This window comes from Pezoporus occidentalis, unplaced genomic scaffold (assembly GCF_034315485.1).
Source record: "Pezoporus occidentalis ecotype Australia unplaced genomic scaffold, CSIRO_AGI_Poc_V1 ctg8, whole genome shotgun sequence".
Lineage (NCBI taxonomy): Eukaryota > Metazoa > Chordata > Aves > Psittaciformes > Psittacidae > Pezoporus > Pezoporus occidentalis.
In genome coordinates, this window is record NW_026916158.1 from 2,895,705 (window position 1) to 2,915,733 (window position 20,029).

Genomic DNA, 20,029 nt, shown 5'->3' on the forward strand with positions numbered 1-20,029 from the left:
ACATGGTTCCTCATGTCTCACTCAACCACAGCCTCACGGCTACTATAGTTTACTGATCATTGCAAGGTCATGTCCCGCTGAATTTTAGAAAATCCTTTGAAACTACCCATCACATTTTTTTGCCAGTTTCCTCTTGTTCACATGCCATACTTTCCTCTGGATGAGGCCAAAAGGAAAGCTAAAGTTTTAAGGCGGGGTGAGAGGGTGCGCTGTGGCAAAAACCACCCAGGCTGTCCTTAAAGAGACAGAACATCATTTATCAGCTGCAAAGACAGATTTATAAGTAGAGGGCCCCTCTGTTCCTTTAAGGCTGCAAAACAGATGGGAAGTGAATGGACAGTCAAAGGGTCAAGAAAACACATGGGAGGTGCTGCTTGTCTGCTGTATGTATGTTCCCAGCATAAGAAAGAGGTCAAGATTGTAACTGCATGGCTGGGTGCTGGAAAGGCCTTTTCTTTAAGCTTTTACAAAGACAAATGCTGTTCATCATCCTGCTGTCAAACGGCTATAAATATTGGTTTGTCAAGAGAGTTTCAGCAGCTAAAAGTTTTTTAAAAAGGCTGAGCAGGAGGATGAATCATGTGAATGGTTCTTAATTAGCTCATTAGTGTAATAAAAGCACTGTAGAACCCTGAAAAGTTTAAATGGAATTTATAATAGTCCATGTAGTAAATCCATGAATCATTAAAAATATACAGCCTTTAAAATGCAAGCTTGCAGAAAACAGCTAGCACACTCTGTAGTTACTACTAGTTAAGACTGAATCAAGATGCTAACTGATGCTACATAGTAGTAGCTTTCCTGTATTATTACAAAATGTTTCTTCTATGTACAGCAATCTGCAATTAGATTTGAATTTGCAGGCATTTAATGGAGTTGTTTCTATAAATCCTGACTTCAAAGTATGCTCACTGGAATCCAATAATGATGATACAAAAATACTGTAAACACATTTATAAATCAGGCTTCCCCTGTCTGACAGACAGAGCTAGACATCCACCATTAAATTACTGACTTTTCTACTGGCTTTAAATCCCTTTGCCATCCTGAGGTAAAAGGTATTTTAAACTGACCAACGTCTAGAATACCTCTACTCCAGTTGCCAGTTCCAAAAAGACAGTGAGAAGGACAGGGACATGCTCTAACTATCCAAGTGCATCAGGTGAGATGCTTTCATTATTAAACAGATGGAGGTAAGAGTTCAGTGGCTTTTCAAAAATATTTTTTAAACTCTAGAACAAGACCTAGTGCTAAACATAGTATTTTAATATCACTATTAACATTTCCAAGAGTCAGTCAACATACTGATTTCATGGACATGACTACATCAACAACTGCCTGCTGGGGCTGGTGACCTGGTTGAAAATCTCCTTTTGTATGGCATTAACAGGAGACAAAAAACAAGGAGCCTGTTTTGTACAAAGACAGATACATAGCGTACATTTCTCCTTTTTCCTGTTGTAGGTAAATCCACCACTAAAATAGGAAAATATCACCTCCAGATTCTATATTTAACCTGTCATAGAAAAATAGTAAGATCTTAGTCTTAAGAAGCCATTTTAGACAAGGGGTATGGGGGGGGGGGGGGGGGGGGGGAATATTACAGTTGACATCACTTTCATTGAAGTATCAATATCATATTACTTAATCCCTGCATATCATATTTGAGCAAAGCTATCAGCTGCCTGTGCAAAACAGTACCACCTTTATTTCAGACTAAAGATAACTGAGCAGCAGAAGAGAGCTTGCCTGAAAGCACTTCAGCTATTTTTACAAGGTATTGCGCACTGGAATGTTATTCAGAATTATAATAATGCTTTTTAGCACCAGAAATGGGAATTGGGCATTGGGCTGATAAACCTGTAAATTAATAATCAATCAGTATCTTAATCTATAGCTGCCTCAGATTCAAGCAAGACCTCTGCATCTTAATGAAACAGCTTCCACAACACACTTCACCCCTCCTCAGCCGAACAGAACAGAAGCTGTGTTTCTTGGAGCAGTCCCCAGGGATCCTCAGGCTGGCACATATGAACTCTTTCTGTCTCTGACGGAGCATATGAGAACTCAGGTATGGGGCTGAAGCAAAATGACAACTATGCAGACTACTAACTTTATACAAGATATGTTTCTGGGGCTATTACACATCAGTCCTGCTTGTCTACAGAAAAGAAACTATTACTGAACTGTGGTGTGAGGTCACAAGCTAGTATACATTTCTATACAGTCAAATTAGCTTAACGTAAAAATGATTACTAATCTATACTAAGATGAGAGTCACAGTGAGAGTTTATGAGAGTCTCGATGTCTGCAATAGGAAGGCAGGACTTAGGCACCTTTCAGTCTTCTATCTCTACCTGAGATTTTTACTTGAAACTGTTCTAATAACTCAATCATTCAACAGAATTTAGCTGTCCTGTTTAATGGACAGCCAGAAGCCGCTTAGTAGCAGAATGACAAGGCAACCAACCTCATAAAACACACTCACGTCCTGAATCAGACTTATGGACACAGAAAGACTGAATTTCAAAATCAAAACTGTTAAGCTAGAATGAATCAGAACATGATGATGCTCGTTTTTTGGGTGGAAGTAGTTAAAAGTATAAAAACATGCTAGAAATACTACCCAAAGATTCATCCAGTGATTAAAAGAAACAAAACAAAACAAAAACCCCTAACTTTTTCTTATGCAGAAGGAACATATACAGCTATAAAGGCAAATTACTTATGTAAAGGCTACTGTAACCTTAAGGCTATAAAATTGTAAACAGACTTTAACATAAGAAGTAACTGATACATGTTGGTTCTCAACCCAAAATAAATCATACTTTTTAGTTAGCCAGATAATAAAATATTGGGACTATTTACACGAAAGTCTCTCTAAAAGACGATGTTGGAAAACAAAATGGTGATAAGTAATTTTTGGATCATAATAATAAACTTAATTTTTCAGTAGTCAGAAACTTAAGCCATCATGCCCTGAAGAAAAACAGGTTGCTCTATGTTTTATTTTCTTATTTTTAGCTAGGACTGATAATAAACTATTCCCTTCCCTTTTGTTTTTATATTGACTTCCAAATTACAAGCAAAGTGGGTTCCACTACAATATTAACAATGTGCGACATACATGACCCTGACTTCTCCAGCTTTTGGAAATGGGAAAGTTACACTCCACAGTTCCATATTAGCTCAAAACAAATACATACACTGGTCAGTTTAACAGTTTGTATTTATATAAACAGCAATCTCTCCATGATAAGTACATATTTAAATTTTGATTAACAGGTACTCTCATAAGCAAACAGTACTAAAAGGAAAATAGCATCCATCTAGGTGTTTTGATCCTTGCATCATAAAGGAAATTTTTGAATCCTTAAGTACAAGAGACATGGGTAAGATTAGCAGGCATTAAATATGTCATTACTCACGTAACAGTTTATCATTATTTTTCAATGTCAGCTTTAAGTGATAGGCTTCGCTTAGTCAGTGACAAATGTGCTGAACTTTGGAAGGATCCGTTTTAGAACCTGGACATCACTGCTTAACTCTTCATCAGTAACTTTAAGAAGTCACAGCAGACAGACTTTGGTCATCTGGGATTCTTAAGTTAAGTAAACCATCACTCCATCACAGGCGGTTTACAAGTGATCTATGTTCTCCCTTGAGGATTACTTCCCTCTCTGAGAAGATGCAGCTTTTTAAAACACTTTCTGTCATGACACAAAGCAGGAACTACCCTATCTGCACTCTGACACAGACCATCCTACACATTCTTCAGGTTTTAATTCATTAGTTTTCGCAGCTGCCCCAAAACTCAAAGGAGAAAAAGAAAAAAACCAAACCAAAAAAAAACAAAAAAAACTTTAAACATTCAACCAGTGTCTTTCATGTCAAAGCACACTTGCTTGGGTTAATTTCATAGATTATCTACATGGAATTAAAAATACAATAATCATGAAAAAAACAATTAATTTCCATTCTAACAGAGTACCAGAAAGTTAGCAAATGACTAAAAATAATGGGATGCACTGTTGATTTGCTTATGTTCAAAGGCAGGGAAAACTGAAGACACAACTGCACAGACTGATTCCAAGCATGTTGCACCCCGACTTTCTGCACCAGAGAGCACCAAGACATCTACAGAGCTCAAAGGGAGCACAGCAGTCATACTGCCACCAGCACATTGTTGACACCAGCATAAGCTTGAACTCTTAGGCACAGACAGCCCATACTTTGACTGGTTGTGATTTTGTCAAAAATCATAGAATCAAAGAATAGTTTGGGTTGGAAGGGACATTAAAGCTCATCTAGTTCTAACCTCATGCTATGGGCAGGGACACCTTCCACTAGACCAGGTTGTTCAAAGCCCCATCCAACCTGGCCTTGAATGCTGCCAGGGATGGGGCAGCCACAGCTTCTCTGGGCAACCTGTGCCAGCACCTCACCACCCTCATAGTGAAGGAATTTTTTTCCGTATGAAAAATTAATGTGCTGTAATTGACAACCAGCCTCTGATAAGATGCAGGCCATATTAACATCCTGGGGGAAGCTGAGGGCAGAGGACTGTGAAGATAGCCGCTGCCCTGCAAATGCTTATCAGAAGTTAGATATCTGTTTGGTGATTTCCAGAGGGAAATGGCCACTATGCGTATGCCTGGTTAGAAGGCCACAACATCTCCTGGTGTAACGTTCTGCAGTTCAGGATCTGAGTGTTCCTCACTGCTACGATCAGCTGAAAGGAGCAAAGCAAGACTGCTGCCACTTCTGCAAGTTGTCTCACAAATATGAAGTGACCATGTTTTTACTTATGTAGCTTCTGAAACTCCCAATAGTTTGGCACTGTGAAAGAAATGAAAGCACAAAATAACCACAGTTTTGCAGATTCTAATAAAATAAAATTACTCCTCCATTTGGATTTCTAGGATGCTTTCCTCTTTCCTGCGTCTGTTTTTGAGCAGTGGGGGCGAAATCTAGGCTCTACATTAAAATATCTTCAAAATTATAACTTTTTTTTTTCCCTACATCTTGTAAACACTGAAACCCGTGTTGGTTCTGTAAGGATTGATTTAAGGACTACTAACCACTGCCTTTTGAGCTGCTTTGTCTGCCTCTGGTTTCTAGGGGAAAATTACCCAATATATGCTTATTTGAGAAAGAATCTTTCCCTTTACAGCTGAGCTTTGCCCCCTATGAAATGCTGTGACCTTTCAAAAAAGTTGAAGCTCATAATAGAAAATGGAAGCAAAGGCTTTACAAAGCCAATTCAGAGCATAATTTTAAGGAGCACATGTAATTAACAATGTCATGGAGGACAGAGGTCAAATCAAAATATTGCTGACAGTCATCTCAAGGGACTGAAATTTAATCAGGCTACAGCAATGTTTACTACACATAGGGTTCATTTCACACAACATTTTTATTCTGCAGCTAACAGCAATGAAAAGAAAAAAATAACGTAACCACAGAGCAAATCATTATCTGCAAAGCACTGCTCACAAACTTCATCCCCAACTTTGCACAAATGGGAGACTTGCTTGGATTTGTATCTGTTCATTACATGCAACAGACACACTCAGCTTAGTCAAATACATCACAAGAATTTCAGATCCTGAGTCAGCAACTTGCATATAGAAGTACCAACCTCATCTAACATTAGCTTTCTAAGTCCATTAAAATGGCAAGTTTATTATATGCATATATGGTATTAAATCATTCGTGCTCAAAGTTTGCAAAAGGTTTACATTCAACACTAACTGATTCAACACAAAAGAACAGTTAAGAAGTTAATGCGGTGACTTGAAAGCAATGACTTTAGATATAAAACTTGAGAGTATTTTACTGTAACACTGGTTAAATTTTATACATTTTAGTCTTTACCAGAAAAAAAAATAAAGTTCTGCAAACTGTTACATTTCATACCTTACAAATGTATGATACAACTCCAAAAATGCCACTAAGCTATCTTTTCTTCATGTGAGGGCTCACTTCTCAAAAGTTTCAAACATCTTTTGTGCAGAACAAAGTCTCAGCTAGCCCACGACACCTGTACAGGTGTCAATATTCCTGACAGATGAATTTGGAGGCTGACCTCTTCACATTCATACCTAGTAATTTCAGGATCGAGTTTCCACAAGCACCCTGCAAATCCTTTCCCACCTCCTGCCAATGACTCTCCCTGCATAAATGCACACTATTTTACTTACTGTTTGGTGAAGTTTTGGGTTTTCTTTTCCTTTTTTAACTGTGAGGAAACAGGGTATTGGAGTAGTATGCTGACCTAGGAAAGACGCTCTCTATGTACTATCTTTATATGTGTTCTATGGGTTTATCATGTGCACATAAAAGATAACTTTGCAAAATTCATAGTTTAGCTGTTTAAAAGGAAGAAATGAGAAGAAATAACTGAAGATATAGCATGTGTATTTCTTTGGGGTCTGTGAAATTTCATCTCTAGTGAAGTCAATGGCAAAACTGTTGACTGCTGATTCCTCTTAGCTATTCAATGTACACGTGCACCACCTACCATGTTTTAAATGCTATTGCAATATGAATATATGTAGCCTAGAATATATGTAGCCTAGGTTTAGGATAAGACACTGGAAGAAATGATTAAAGCATTCAGTTCGTAACAGTTTTTTGGTAATAAAGCTTAGTAAACTACTACTTTTCCTGTACTTGCTACTGAGAAATGTGTAACAAAAAAAATGACCATACCTTGCTATCTTCATGAACTGTGTGCCATACAGACACCCCCAAAAGTGGAAAACAAGAGTGACAAGGCTAGGCAAGTGCATCTTCCTCTCAGACAAAAAAACCTAACATCCAAGAAACCAATGCCAACTGCCTAAGCCGTGGTCGTGCTTCAAAATGCAACAGAAAATAACCAGAGACAGGAGGCTTGGCACCAGCTCTGCTGCATACTCATCCTCCCTCCTCTTCCTATAAAGGCCGTTCATTGCCATCTTGTGTTGCAAAGTTGTATGGCAACTATTAAATCCACGCTATTAAGGAAGTTTGCCCTTTATATAGAACAAGAAAGTCCAGCAGAGTGGAATTCTGGAAACAATTCAGTAGTTCCGCGAATCCTTTCACTGGGAGCTCAATATCCAACAGAAAAAAAGCCATGTTAAATAACAGTCCACAGAAAGTTATCTGTACATGCTATCAATTTTGCACAGAACTATAGAGTAGTAATTTCAGCAGAAATACTCTATCATTTGTGTTAAAAATAAACCAGCAGAAAAAAATATATCATTTATCAGAAAAAACTACATTTTTTTCACTTACGTTGTAATTTTTCTCCTCAGAAAAATATATTTATTGCCCAATACTGAAAAATGTAATTAAAAATATTTTAGGTAAGGTGTGACTTGTGACTTCAAAGAATTATCTTTTGCAAATAACCAGCCCACTTCAGCAATGCCATCAAAAAGATCCTGAAACTAAGCAAATGCCAGCAGTTTTAATAATTTAACAAATTTTGCAGAAAAAAATTCTGAAGTACATTTACAATTTAAAAACTTTCATTAACTTCAGAGGCAGCCCACATGAATGTTCTATGTCAGTCACTTCAGAAAAGTTAAATACCGAATACAGGATAAACTAGTATGACCTAGTAAATACTGTAAAAGATTACTGACAGAATTAAAGGATATGCTCTGACTAATCCATCTTCTAAGGTATCCTGGGCTCACTTAAACCATGACATAAGGTATTGTAGAAACAAAGGGTAATTAATATTTAAAAATAGAAAACAGGAAAGCTTTGTATAGAGCTCCACACACTTGTGTATAACACAACCATAGGCATTTGAAAGGACTGACTTACCACCATTAGATACTATATTCTCCCTACAGCCACAATCAGTGCCTTAAAGCCTGCAGTACGAACAGGGCAGTACTGACAAGAAAGTGGAAGTATTTATGGGTGGAGATTCTCCTTTTAAAATGAAAACATTTACCATTGTACTTTTAGCTCCCTCTACCCTATTTTACTTCTTGCAGAATCTAGCACATAGTATATTTAAGATATTGATTTAACTAAGCATATAGTAAAATATAAGTTGTGTGGAATACGTTTCAAATAAAAATATTTTGTTCTTCAGCAATGAACGCAATCAAGATGCATGTGCAAATTGGAAAGTAAACGTAATTCTTCCTGTTGCTGATGATGCTATCCCAAGATAGGGTGAAAGACCTGGGTATGTTCTTCAACTGACAGACAACTTTCGTGAAGAACTTCAATATAAATAATGCACCAGAGTTGTGAGGGAGGCTGGAAAAAACTGCATTAAACCACTGTGGAAGGGAATGCACTACAAGGAATTACTGTAAAAAAAAAAACCCTATCCGATTAAAAACCAGGAAGCATCACAATACAACTGTATAAATTCATAATGCAGATACATTTTGAATACTGCATGCAGTTCTGCTCTTTCATCTCAAATAATTTAGCAGAATTAAAAAAAGGAGAAAGAGTGGCAAGGCTGACTGAAGCTATGAAACAATGTCCATGCAAGGAAGCAACTACACAGATGATAACTTTTCAAGCCAAAAGAAAAAGAAAGAGGGAGTGCAGGTAGCATAAATACCTATGAAGTCATGAGTGGCACAGAAAAATGAACAGAGAAAGATTACTGAGTATTTTTCCCAGTGCAAGAACTGAGGAGAACCAAATGAAACTGGCAGGTGGCTCAGAAACAAACAAAAGGAAGTACTTTTTCACACAATGTGTAGTTAAACTCTGGAACTAATTGCCACAGGATGTTGTGGATGCCAAAGTTTACATGAGCTCGAAAAGCAATTAGAGAAATTCACCGGAGGGGGAAAACACATCCATGAACGGCTGTTAATCACAAAGATATTACCAGAGGATTAGGAAATCTTGGAGCCACAGACTGTCAGATGCTGAAAGAGCACACCAGGCAAGTACTACTGTATGCTTAACCTGTTCTTATAGTGTTCTGTAAGTACCCACACCTGCTCATTGACAGAGGTAGGACTGGGATACACCAATCACAAGCCTCTTTCAACACAGGAATTCTTACGGGTTGATTATTATTTGGACATTTTTAAGTACTTTTTCCAGCTCAGCTATTCATCTTCTGCTCTGCCCACTTTTGCATGCTATGATCCTGTCTTCCAGATGGTCTCTAGTCCTAGGGCTTATTTCCGTAAACTCAGTCATTTTTCACTGGTAAAAGTATCATGATTATATTTATGATAAGGAGCACATTTACATCACATTTAAAGCTTTTTTTTTTTGAAGAAAAAGTAACATTTAGTACATTATAAAATACATAATTTGTTAGAAACTATTAAAAAAATCTGTTTACACTCTTTAAGATATCTATAATGAAACCTGGGAAGTATACACCAGGAAGCAGCCAGACTCAGAGCCTAAGGAACTGCAACGGAAAATTTATATATAGGGTTAAAATACCAGTCAAGGCTATAGAACACAGACAACAGAACTTGTTCAAACGAGTTTTATGTTTTATATGAGTTCTCATTAGGGGACTGGGCCACCCATGTTAGAAACCACTTGATATTAACCAGTACCCTGAACAAACAAAACACTTACATTAGTCTTTTAATGCTTAAGCACTGGAACAGAAGCAAGACAGTGCTGCCATATCATCAGCAACAAGAGGAAGCTTCCTCCTATAACTAAATAATTTAGATTTGCAAGTAGTTTCTAATCAGGAAGTGAATCCCAGCCTTATATTTACAAATTTAGACTGGAAATTAAAAGACTGTATGTAACCATCAGAGAAATGATATCCTGAAAGCTGTTTCCAGTATGAACAGCAAGTCCCATGAAGTTACCTATTTAAAAATGGAGCTCAAGATACATGAATGAGCTGAATAATATAAACACAGCTGCCTGAAACAGAGAGAGACTGGAATTCATGATTCAGGAAATCCCTTCCATTCCACTCCTAATTAAAATACAAATACTTTATGAATGCATGTTGTGGGAGTCGGGATTTTTTTTTTTTTCTCCTTAATCGCAGTCCTGATCACTACTAAATGCAGTAACAAGGAAATTACTTGTACAGCCACCTGAGAGTTCAACGCTCTATGCTATCAAAAACTGTCTCAGGAGTATAAGGAAAATGCAACACAGAAAAGCACTCTATTCACTAAGGGAAAGACAAAGAAATCCCTGCAATAAAAGTTATAACCATTTAGCAATAAAAGCATGCAGAAAGTAGAGAGGACATTGCAGATCTGACTACAAAGCTAAGCAGCGGCAGTTTAAAATATTCCCAAAGGTACAATAAAACAGACCATGCCATCATACACAGTTTTATGCTGAATAGTAATTATTTCCTTAGAATAATAATTGCGGTATGTATGACCTGAATCTAAAGAAACATGGTGCAGTGATGGTGTTTTCTCTACACAGTGATTTATGAAATGAATACTACAAACTTGAAGCATATATGCTAATATGCAGGCACCTAAGGTTATAAATATACAGACAGGCTGCTCTTACAGGTCTAGCCTTAGTTTACAAAATAATGACCCCAGATGTTATTGCTTTGAGATGGGAGGTTATTTCTGTTGCTGCTGAGAAGCAAAATTGACAATGCAAAAAAATCTAAGTTGATTTCAGTGCAAAATAAAAGATTAACTTAAACATTATGTATTTGCTAGTGCTCCTTTACATTGCATATTCAGTGTAAATTATGTTGTTTTATTACATTACACTACCATCTCTACATCTGAATCAGTAAGATCTCACTGTATTTAAGAAAAATTCCATTTGTGATATCAATTAAATGCTTGCACGTGAACAACCGATATCACATTAAATGTTCTAAGGACAGTGGTCAGAATTTGCTTCATTTCAAACTAGTTCCAAGACACTATAGAGTAGGTACTTACTGAGATCCTCTGCAAGCTGGACCCTCTTGCCAGTTAGGAGCTTCACCTTTTTTTCATTATCCTCAGCAAAATCTTCAAGCACTTCTTTTACATTCTTCTCTAAGCGCCTTACTGTAAAAAGACCCCAAAACAACAAACCAAAAAAAAAAAAAAGTGAGTGGTAACACTTGCATCTGTCATGACCTAAGGCCAAAATTTTTGGAAGGTCTGTGGGAGAAGTAGTGTATGTTATCAGAGAAACTAATGTGATTAGACAAAAGGCAAATTTCTGAATACACAAGCCCCTTGTTTTGGCCATTAAGTAACATATTTGCTATCAAAATCACCCTCATCAGACAAACCAAGGTCAAGTCAATTAAAAGGTGAAACATAGAAAAGTTACTAATACTAGCAGAATGTGGTATTGAAGGATTGGTGACAGAGGGGTGCTGCTGTATATACACGGCTAAGAGGAACCAAAACCTCTTTAAGGCAGCATTATGTACATCATAACATTCATATCCTTGCCTTTCATACTTTGAGGGAGTACCTCCTAACGAAACTTCCTAATTTCATCGCAGCAGTTTTCAATGATGTAGGTGATTCAAGGAGACAGAACCTAGCTTTCCACATTAGGGTAACATGGAGGGTAACATGCATCGCATGACAAAGCTCAAACCTTTTATTTGAACTGTCTTCAAGAAGAGGCTGAAAACTATTTTACAGATCAAAGGTTGTTCTTAGTAGTTGTTCCATAGCACTAGCCACTTGCTACTGAAATGATGATTTAATAAGGAAGCTGCTGTTGTATAAGCTTTTCTTTTTTTTAGATATTTTTAGATATTTCTTTAGATAGTTCTTTTTTTTTAGATATTAAATGTCAGATTTTGCATGGCTTTAAAAAAAAAAAAATCCATTAGAACTACTTCTTATATCAAACATTTTTAAATTAAAATCTACAGACAGATTGACCTGAGGTAAAAAAAAATAAAAATAGGAAAATAGTCACTATTTGTTGAAGTTCTTTCTGCCTGGAAAAAGATGTTGACGACTGACATCACACAAGCTAAAAATATTTTAAACAGGCGAGTATCTTAATTATTTCACATTCTATTTATACTCAATCCTTCTGTGTAAATAGAATGTCAAAATCTGTTTACTCTACATCCTAGCCAGGACACAAAAACCAGCCAGCCATGCTAAGCATGGAAAGAACATATAGCTAGACAACCACCAGAAAATTTCTAACCTTTTTTTTTGTTTCAAACACCTCAACTCACTATAAGCCTTACCTTCAGTGTTAGTAAGCTGCTGCCTCAGCGTATTTGCTGTAATTGCCAGCATTCGCTGTATTCGCCAGAAGAGGACAATATCATTACATTCAAGCTGAAATGAGGGAAGTTGTACTGTCAGACCTCTGATACCCAGTGAAGATTCTACACTTACAAGAATCTCTTGACATTTTTAATGGCAACTGTAAGCCCATGTATACATATCCTGATCTTGCACAAAAATACCACAGAATAACTGGAGCAGGGAACAAGGAAGCACACCAAAACCACTTCTCAAGAGCCATGTCCCTTACTTAGTATACCCCATCACCTTTACATAGACTATTTTCAACAGAAAAAGCCACATCAAGGAATAGCACAGAAAAACAATTTGCACACACCACATGCAACCTGGTGAGTATAATCTAACGCTCACTGAAGCATCACACTTGTTCATAGCAAACACATTAAAAGACAAACATCTGAACTCCCTGACTGTCATGACTCCCCATCTGAGAAACACTTCTGAATACAGTGCTGTGTCAACTGTGTATTTGTTAACAGAAGAGATAGTTTCTACATCTGCAAGGATGGCAGGTACTAACTTCCCATTACAACATCTTATAAAGCCAGTTACAGGAGGTTAAGTGTCACAGAGAGGTAGCTCTCTGATCTCATTTTTTCAGGTCTTACAGGCAAAGGTATTTCTACAGTAGTAAAGATTTCTGGCTCCAAGGGGATCACTTTTTCTCATTAAAAAAGAAAAGCAAACTCCACAGAATATGAGGAGCTCTACCTTTCCCATATTTTTTTTTGATTTAAAAAACAGTTTTCTTTGTGCAACTTTGTACATACTGTCATTGGTTGCATTTGGGTTTACAAAACTGTAAAGTTATTTAAAAGACCTGTCTGTAAGCTAAGCTCCACAGTTGTTTGTCGGGTTGTCTTTTGTTTTGTTTGGACGGTTTTTGTTTGGTTTTGGATTGGCTTATTTTTTCCTCATTAATCACATGTGGTTCCAAGTTCTAAACACTTATTTATCATACCTCATAAAACCCCTTAGTTCATGTTTTTAAAATTTTCTGAATTTTTGGTATCAGTGAGGTACATAATTATCAATGGGAAAATAGGAGAAAGGGATACCAACAGGATACCAATAGCTGTACAATACTTCTTTTAACAGTATATTTTCAAGACACATCAGTAAGTAACAAATGTTTAGGTCATGGCTGATACCATGACCATGGCTGGTCATTTTATATAATTACCACCAGGATGGCATTTTATCAATTACAAGCCTCATGTAAAACATGTCTAAGAACACCAGCTATCTTAAGGTAAAGGATATAAAAGAAAGGTCAGGCTAGTTTAAAGTATTTGTAGATTTTTATTTTTTTAACTGAGATGGAAATATTAAGCCAAACAACCAGCGTGTATCTATACTTCAATTTACCTCCGAGTCCACAAAATGCCTCTGGTAATAATAAAAGCCTCTTCGACATAGATTGCAGTGGTTCAAAGCAGTCTTCAGAAAATATCTTCTATAAATTTGGTGCCATGTGTCTTTAATCTAGGAAAACAGAGCTTAATTTTTACTAAATAAATACATACATACGCTATCGTGCATAGTTTAATGGTCACATTTAATTTCAAAATGTAACTCCAATTTCCACTATTCCTGTCATGTAGTATACATTTAAATATTTCTCAGCAATTTGTCTGCAACTGGGATATGATTAATGTCTTAGCTACATTTGGCAAACATTACAGTTGATTGTCAATTTTAAAATCTACTATTCCATGCTTGCAACATAACTGAATGCTTAAAAATATTGTCTGCAGCTGAAATACATTTAAATTATATACTACAAAACAGGACAAATTGTTCTGCTCTTGGCATGACGTAATCTTTAAGATGGAGAATACATTTCTGAGTTCTACCTATTAGTTTATCAATTAAACCTGATTGAGCATAGAGAAACATTTAATGGTCTTACGTAAACAAGTATTTGTAATTTTTCTTGATTAGGCTTATTTATGTTCCAGTTCATCACAATCAAATATGCATATAGATATGTCTCTTACAAAAAAATAAAAAAAAAATAAAAGAAAATTTAAAAAATATTCTCACGTAGAAGACGTGGATCATTACTCTGACCTTTACAAAAAGGTATGGTAAGTGCTGTATAGGAAAGAGGCAGCAAGTATTTAAATAACTCTTCTACCTTGAATAAGTACATGCATCCATGTTAAGAAAAGGTAGCCAGGTACTGTAGAAAATAAATGCGTTGTACTGCATTTGTCTAGCAGCCAAGAGAAGTGTGTGAATTGTGTGCAAGCAGTCATTTAGTAATTAATTTGGAAACATCTGGATTACAAATTCAGTATTTAGAGGGAGTCTTTTGCATACTACCTAGAAAGAACGTCCAAATGTTCACAGCGTGCTTCCATATGTTTTGTTACAAATCTGCATCTTACCAGACACGGATCCACTGTTACTCCTCTTGCTTCAAGATTCTTTCTGACAGTTGTCACTTCATCATTTGCCAGATAAGCTGCATGTTCTTCACTACATTTGATTAATTTCTCAAGTTCATTTTTTGTTTCATTACGAATATTCTAGAATAAAAATGTTTAGTTAGAAGTAATTCTTACAGACTCAAAGATCATCAGCACCTCCTCAATAAACAGTCTACCTGCTTGATAAGCCAGAATTGAAAGTAACTTTGACACTTTTAATTATTAAAGTGACTGAAAAGGGTACTTGCACAAAGACATTTAAAATACAGTGCTTTTAAATAGATAATTCACAGTTTTTCACATTTTTTTCTTCTCACTGTGCACAGAAATGCAGAAGAGGAAGAGATAGGTGAAAAAAAATAAGCCAGAGGCATTAGCCTCCTTTCTGTTCCATGAACATCCGCTAGTGGAGTTCACATTCACATAATCACCTGTGATACTCATGAGAATTGTCACTTTTCCCCAATAGCTAGCAAGAACTCTCCATGGATTCATCCCTTTAATTTGCTGTTTGTTATATTCAAATAAGATAGGTTGAAGTCACCGTCTTTCTCCCATGCCTGGCTCCATACAAGTTGACTGTAAAGTTCCTTCCTCTGAAACAATTATTTTAAACTCTACTTACAGCTTTAAAGTATGATTGAGTTTGACAAATACCTAGAAAAAGTAACATTAAAAGCCCATAATCTCTGGGCACTGAGCAGAACATGGTATTTAAATTTAAAAGAAATTTCCAAAAGCTATAAGCAAACAAGAAGAGAGGTCATGGTGAAAAAACTTATTCAGAAGATACAACTGTGTGACTATCCCATTACATACTAATCAAATCCAAATGGAGCATGACAGAAAACTGCAGCGACTTCTGCTTAAAAGGCACCCTTGGAAAGCACAGAAAAGAACAGGGCAGTTTCCATCCTGTTTCTTTCTAATGAAAGAATTTAATATTCATGTCAATGATACAGTAGTAAAGATGTAAGCCAGCTGAAGAATGGAGAACAGTTTACAAACCAGTATGTATCTGCAATATGAACAAAGTACATGGAACTACCTGTGGTGCTCTATTTAAATAGATGAATACTAAAACTAATTGCAAAATATTTAAAAGTTATTTTAAACTTTTTTTTAATCATCTAAATATAGAGTGAAGAGGATCGGTATTTTTTAAAATTTGCTAACTAATAATCAAAATTTTCAAAAGGTAGTGAACTATCTTTTCCTTTTACCTGTTCTTTGGTGCGGCCTATCCAGTATAACCATCTTTTTTTCCAGTCTGGACCCACCATATCTTCAATAACAGATTCAGCTAAAAAAGAAAACGTGATATTAAGTATCACTCAAAATACCTGTAACCAGCCAAATTTATAGTTCTAAAATTAGGTAGATCAAGAATAGACATTTTATGTTTAAGAACATAAGATATGCCATACTGAGGCAAGTCAGAAGTTTTCTGCTTAAAGCAAAAGTTGATGTCTTTTATTAAAATATAAAAATGACTGCAACCTGTAGTTAAAAAAAATAAAATAAAATAATCTTACCTTGTTGCAACTTGCATCAAAAATAATTATGCTTGATAACCACAGATGGGCCAACTACTTTCCCTGAATTTATCCTACTCTTCTACATGTGCGTTTATACCTTTTTTGACTCTGCAGATCTCTATTACTTGTCTTTCAGCTTCCTCATCGCAAAAGACCTACCTTTTGAGGTGGCATTTTGCTAAACATTTCTATCATTGTTGGTACCATTTTGAACTGTCACCACTATCACAGTTGTGATAAAATAAAAGTTGCCCTGTAGTAAAGTGAACAAGATCCGGATTTGGTATACAAGAGTGGAATACATCACACAACTCACTGTCTTTGAGACGACTTTGGAGTGTCTCTTCCATAAAATGAATAGCTGCATCCCACTGCTGTTTATCAGATATTGACCGATCTTCTAAGGCATTATGCTGGATCACTCGCTGAAACACAGAACATCTTTTTAGCATAAAATAAATAATTTATCCAGAATTCAGTAAAACAAAGATTATTGACATTCTCCTCATTTTTTGATTTCTATAAAAACCAGCATGCATTGGGAATACAGGATTTATTCAAGAGGCTTCTCAAAGCAGTGCCAAAATTCTTTTCTTGTGCCTTTAATTTGACTCTCTTCTATAGCCTAGCATAACTGACGTCAAAAATGCAACAAGCAATATGAAATCCCTCTGGATTACAGAATATATAAAGATGGTAATGAAATGCTGTTACTTTATATGGCTATACTTAGCAAATGAGCTGATGCTAAACAATTCTCACAAGATAGTCCTTTGGCAGCCAGAAGATTATGGAGGACTTTCTCCTGAACCAACCTAAATAATTTTATTAGCTGATATTTAGGGCAATAGTTAACATAAGGTAGTAGTAAAATGAATTGAGAAACGCCAAATTAGAACATTATATAGAAAAGGAGAGATAGTCACATCTATCATTTAATGATTACATTAAAAGAATGCAGAAGTACTGAATATGCCACTCAAGTAAAAAAATTTCAACAGCACTTATCCAATAATGCAAAAAAAAATCCACTACATTATACCAGGCTATCCTCCGCTCTCTCATTCCATTTATGTCGCTTAATACTTTCTTCTTTGACAGCTTGTTTCAGTTTATCAAAGATATCATCATGCTCTTTTCCTTTTGGCTCAGTCATGAAACGGGAAAATTCTTCTTGCAAAGTCTCCCATGCCACCTAGAAAGTTAGCAAACAGTACCTACTGATACAGACCATTATACCATGCAACAGCTGATAATGGAACATTCATGACAATTCTTGCAAGTATGAAAATTTGCGTATTTTCAAAAAACAATGTCCAAGCAAAAGAGTAAGTCATTGACTTTTCTTTTGCTGCCTTATCTAGCCATTACTAAGGAAGACTAAATTTCACCTTGCTATGTTGCAGCAAGTGGAATTCTCTTAAACTTGCATAAATCTATTAAATAAATATACCTAGCTTGAAGGGTTTAACCTTTTAAGAGGGCTTTTTTTTTGTCTTTAGTATGGAAAATTCACCACAAGACCAAAATACAATGTTCCTAATGTATATGCTTCTCAACATCAAGATCTTGTTAGCCTTCTTTTACATGAAAGCTAGTTAGAAGAACTGCAGTGAGCCCTTCAAACCATCACCTTCTCTGGAGGTATGCTTTAATTTCATCAGGCTTTGCACAGATTTTTTTTTATTTTTCTCTTTATTTAAATAAATAATTTCTCACCTCTACCGCTTTATTAGGTAGCTGCTTGTCAGTCCACTGCTTCAGTTTGATGTCCACAGTGGTGTTAAATGTCCCCGAGTTCATAGTCTGTGCTGCTGGAAGGTATATATTCTCAATCACATGAGTAGATACCCTTTCCCATAAAGTTTTCTGAAGAATCTCCTCCCTAAAATGCAAGTTGTAACACATATAATAACTTCCAGTGCAAAAGTGTCTAACAAGTATGCACTCCATTTGTTAGAAACACTTAGGAAACAAGGCTACAGAACAATGAAATACTCCCTTAACATCAGGACACTACTTCGACCAAAATCTGCTTGGAATTAAGGACACAAATGCATAATGTTTTCAGCAGCAGAGACAATTTCACAAGTTGACCTCTACTACTCTTATGGTTGCCACTGCACTGCACTGCACAACAGTTCCTTGCAGTCCTTAACCAGTATAACCATAGAGAGCTGTGTGTGCATATGCATGGCAGATGAGGGAAAGACAAGGGGGCAGATTGCAAAGCACTGAAATTATTTGACTGGTGTCTCACACATGGAGAAACAAACTCCATGTGGGTTTTGTTTCTGTACTACTCTTGATTTGTTTGTTGGAACATGCTGTAGTTTTCCACCTGGGATTTTCACTGATTGTTCCCAGATCTGATAAACAGTGAAGCAAGTTGAGAAGCCCAACCTTTTGCTAAAAGGTATGTCGACATTCATTTACAAACGTTATCACATAACACTGTAAAACTAAGCACCACTTTCCTATATATGATGTGTTTCAAGAAGTAACAATGGAAACAACTTAACTTTAATCTTTTTAAATGACAATAAACTTTCTCAGGAAACTTTGCAGCTGCAGCAAGAAAACCCATCTGAGCCAGTATAACATGAAGCTGGTACCCACAGAGGCAGTCACACTCCTTCTGCTCCTGCCCCAGACTCCAGTACAGGTTTTGGCTTTCTTGCAGGTTCATTTTATCCTAGCTAAATCAGCTTACCATCAGGTCATACGAATGCCAGATTTGGTAGAATGGCAAAAGCTAAGAGCTGAAGAATAAAAACTACCTTTTTTTGGTGGTACAAGACTATCAGATTCACTCAAGTCCTTTTCTTCCAAATGCTCCTAAGTTCAGGACACATGCTTCAACCCTGACAATGCCCCTACTCTAACCAGATTTGCAGACAACGACTGAAGAACTTCTCATAAATATCACTTCTCCACCCCTTTCTAAAATGGCATAATTGAAAATTTCTTTCGTGCTTAAAGCATCCTCTTTTTGAGATTCAAAAATTTTGAAGCTGTCCTTCTGACATACCAGCTTAAATGGGAATGATAGCCAGTAGTTTTCCTAATGTTGGAACACATTTTTGGCATATTTAGGATAGTAAAACTGTTTACACAAAACAAAAAGGAACTCAAACATTTAAATGTTGAAAGAACTCACTCTAAATAAAAACTAATTTTGCCACCAGTAAAAAAAAAAAAAAAAATCTCCTTAAAAAGCTTTGTTCAAAACAGGAGGACCCGGGCAGTGCTCAAAGATCAATTATTGATCATTCCTGATCATCATTAGAACTGTGGACATGACAAATTAATTTCACTTACAGGGTGTGCTGGAAACTGGCTGTTATGGATTTCACTACTTACAAATTCACTGTAGAAGGGCAGTCCTGCTATTAAGAACAAATGCAATCTCATTCCTTCTTTACTGACATGTCAATAAAAATACTCTTTTACTTTGCTTAATGCAATCAAACTTAATTGGAAGGAATGGAAATTTTAACAGGATGGAAACATTAGCATTCATCAAATGCACTGCTGATTTTAGGCTGCATATGATGGCTAATGGAAGCATTTTTTCATAACTTAGGTTTCCAGTTCTACTTTATAGTTTGTTAACTGCTGCAAAACTAGAATCATCACTACATTTTAACTCTCAGACAGAAATGCACCCACCCCATCCACAACAAAATTAAGTCGACTCGACGTGGACCAGGGTACTTCAGCATCTATCATACAGTGAACAGGAACAAGCACCAAAATGGCAAACTTGTATTACACTTGGACTATAAAATAAATTCAGCCTAATACACTGCCTATAACACTTGCTCTG

General features: G+C 36.2%; 1 protein-coding gene across 11 annotated transcripts in view; it reads right to left on the reverse strand.

Moving 5' to 3' along the window:
* The window catches only part of OPA1 (OPA1 mitochondrial dynamin like GTPase), a 53,261-nt gene that overhangs the window by 6,412 nt on the left and 26,820 nt on the right, over positions 1–20,029 (reverse strand). For 6 of the 11 annotated variants that reach the window (XM_062603333.1, XM_062603335.1, XM_062603329.1 and 3 more), the window contains 9 exons: positions 17,920–18,085; positions 17,243–17,395; positions 16,517–16,625; positions 15,886–15,965; positions 14,621–14,761; positions 13,596–13,712; positions 12,164–12,257; positions 10,893–11,003; positions 6,204–6,277 (listed from right to left, as the gene is read on the reverse strand). In XM_062603333.1, the coding sequence (XP_062459317.1) occupies positions 6,204–6,277; positions 10,893–11,003; positions 12,164–12,257; positions 13,596–13,712; positions 14,621–14,761; positions 15,886–15,965; positions 16,517–16,625; positions 17,243–17,395; positions 17,920–18,085 (1,045 nt within the window). Of the gene's footprint in view, positions 1–6,203; positions 6,278–6,321; positions 7,099–10,892; positions 11,004–12,163; positions 12,258–13,595; positions 13,713–14,620; positions 14,762–15,885; positions 15,966–16,516; positions 16,626–17,242; positions 17,396–17,919; positions 18,086–20,029 lie in introns of those variants that run through there. The other 5 variants (XM_062603332.1, XM_062603338.1, XM_062603334.1 and 2 more) reach the window with 2 other exon arrangements.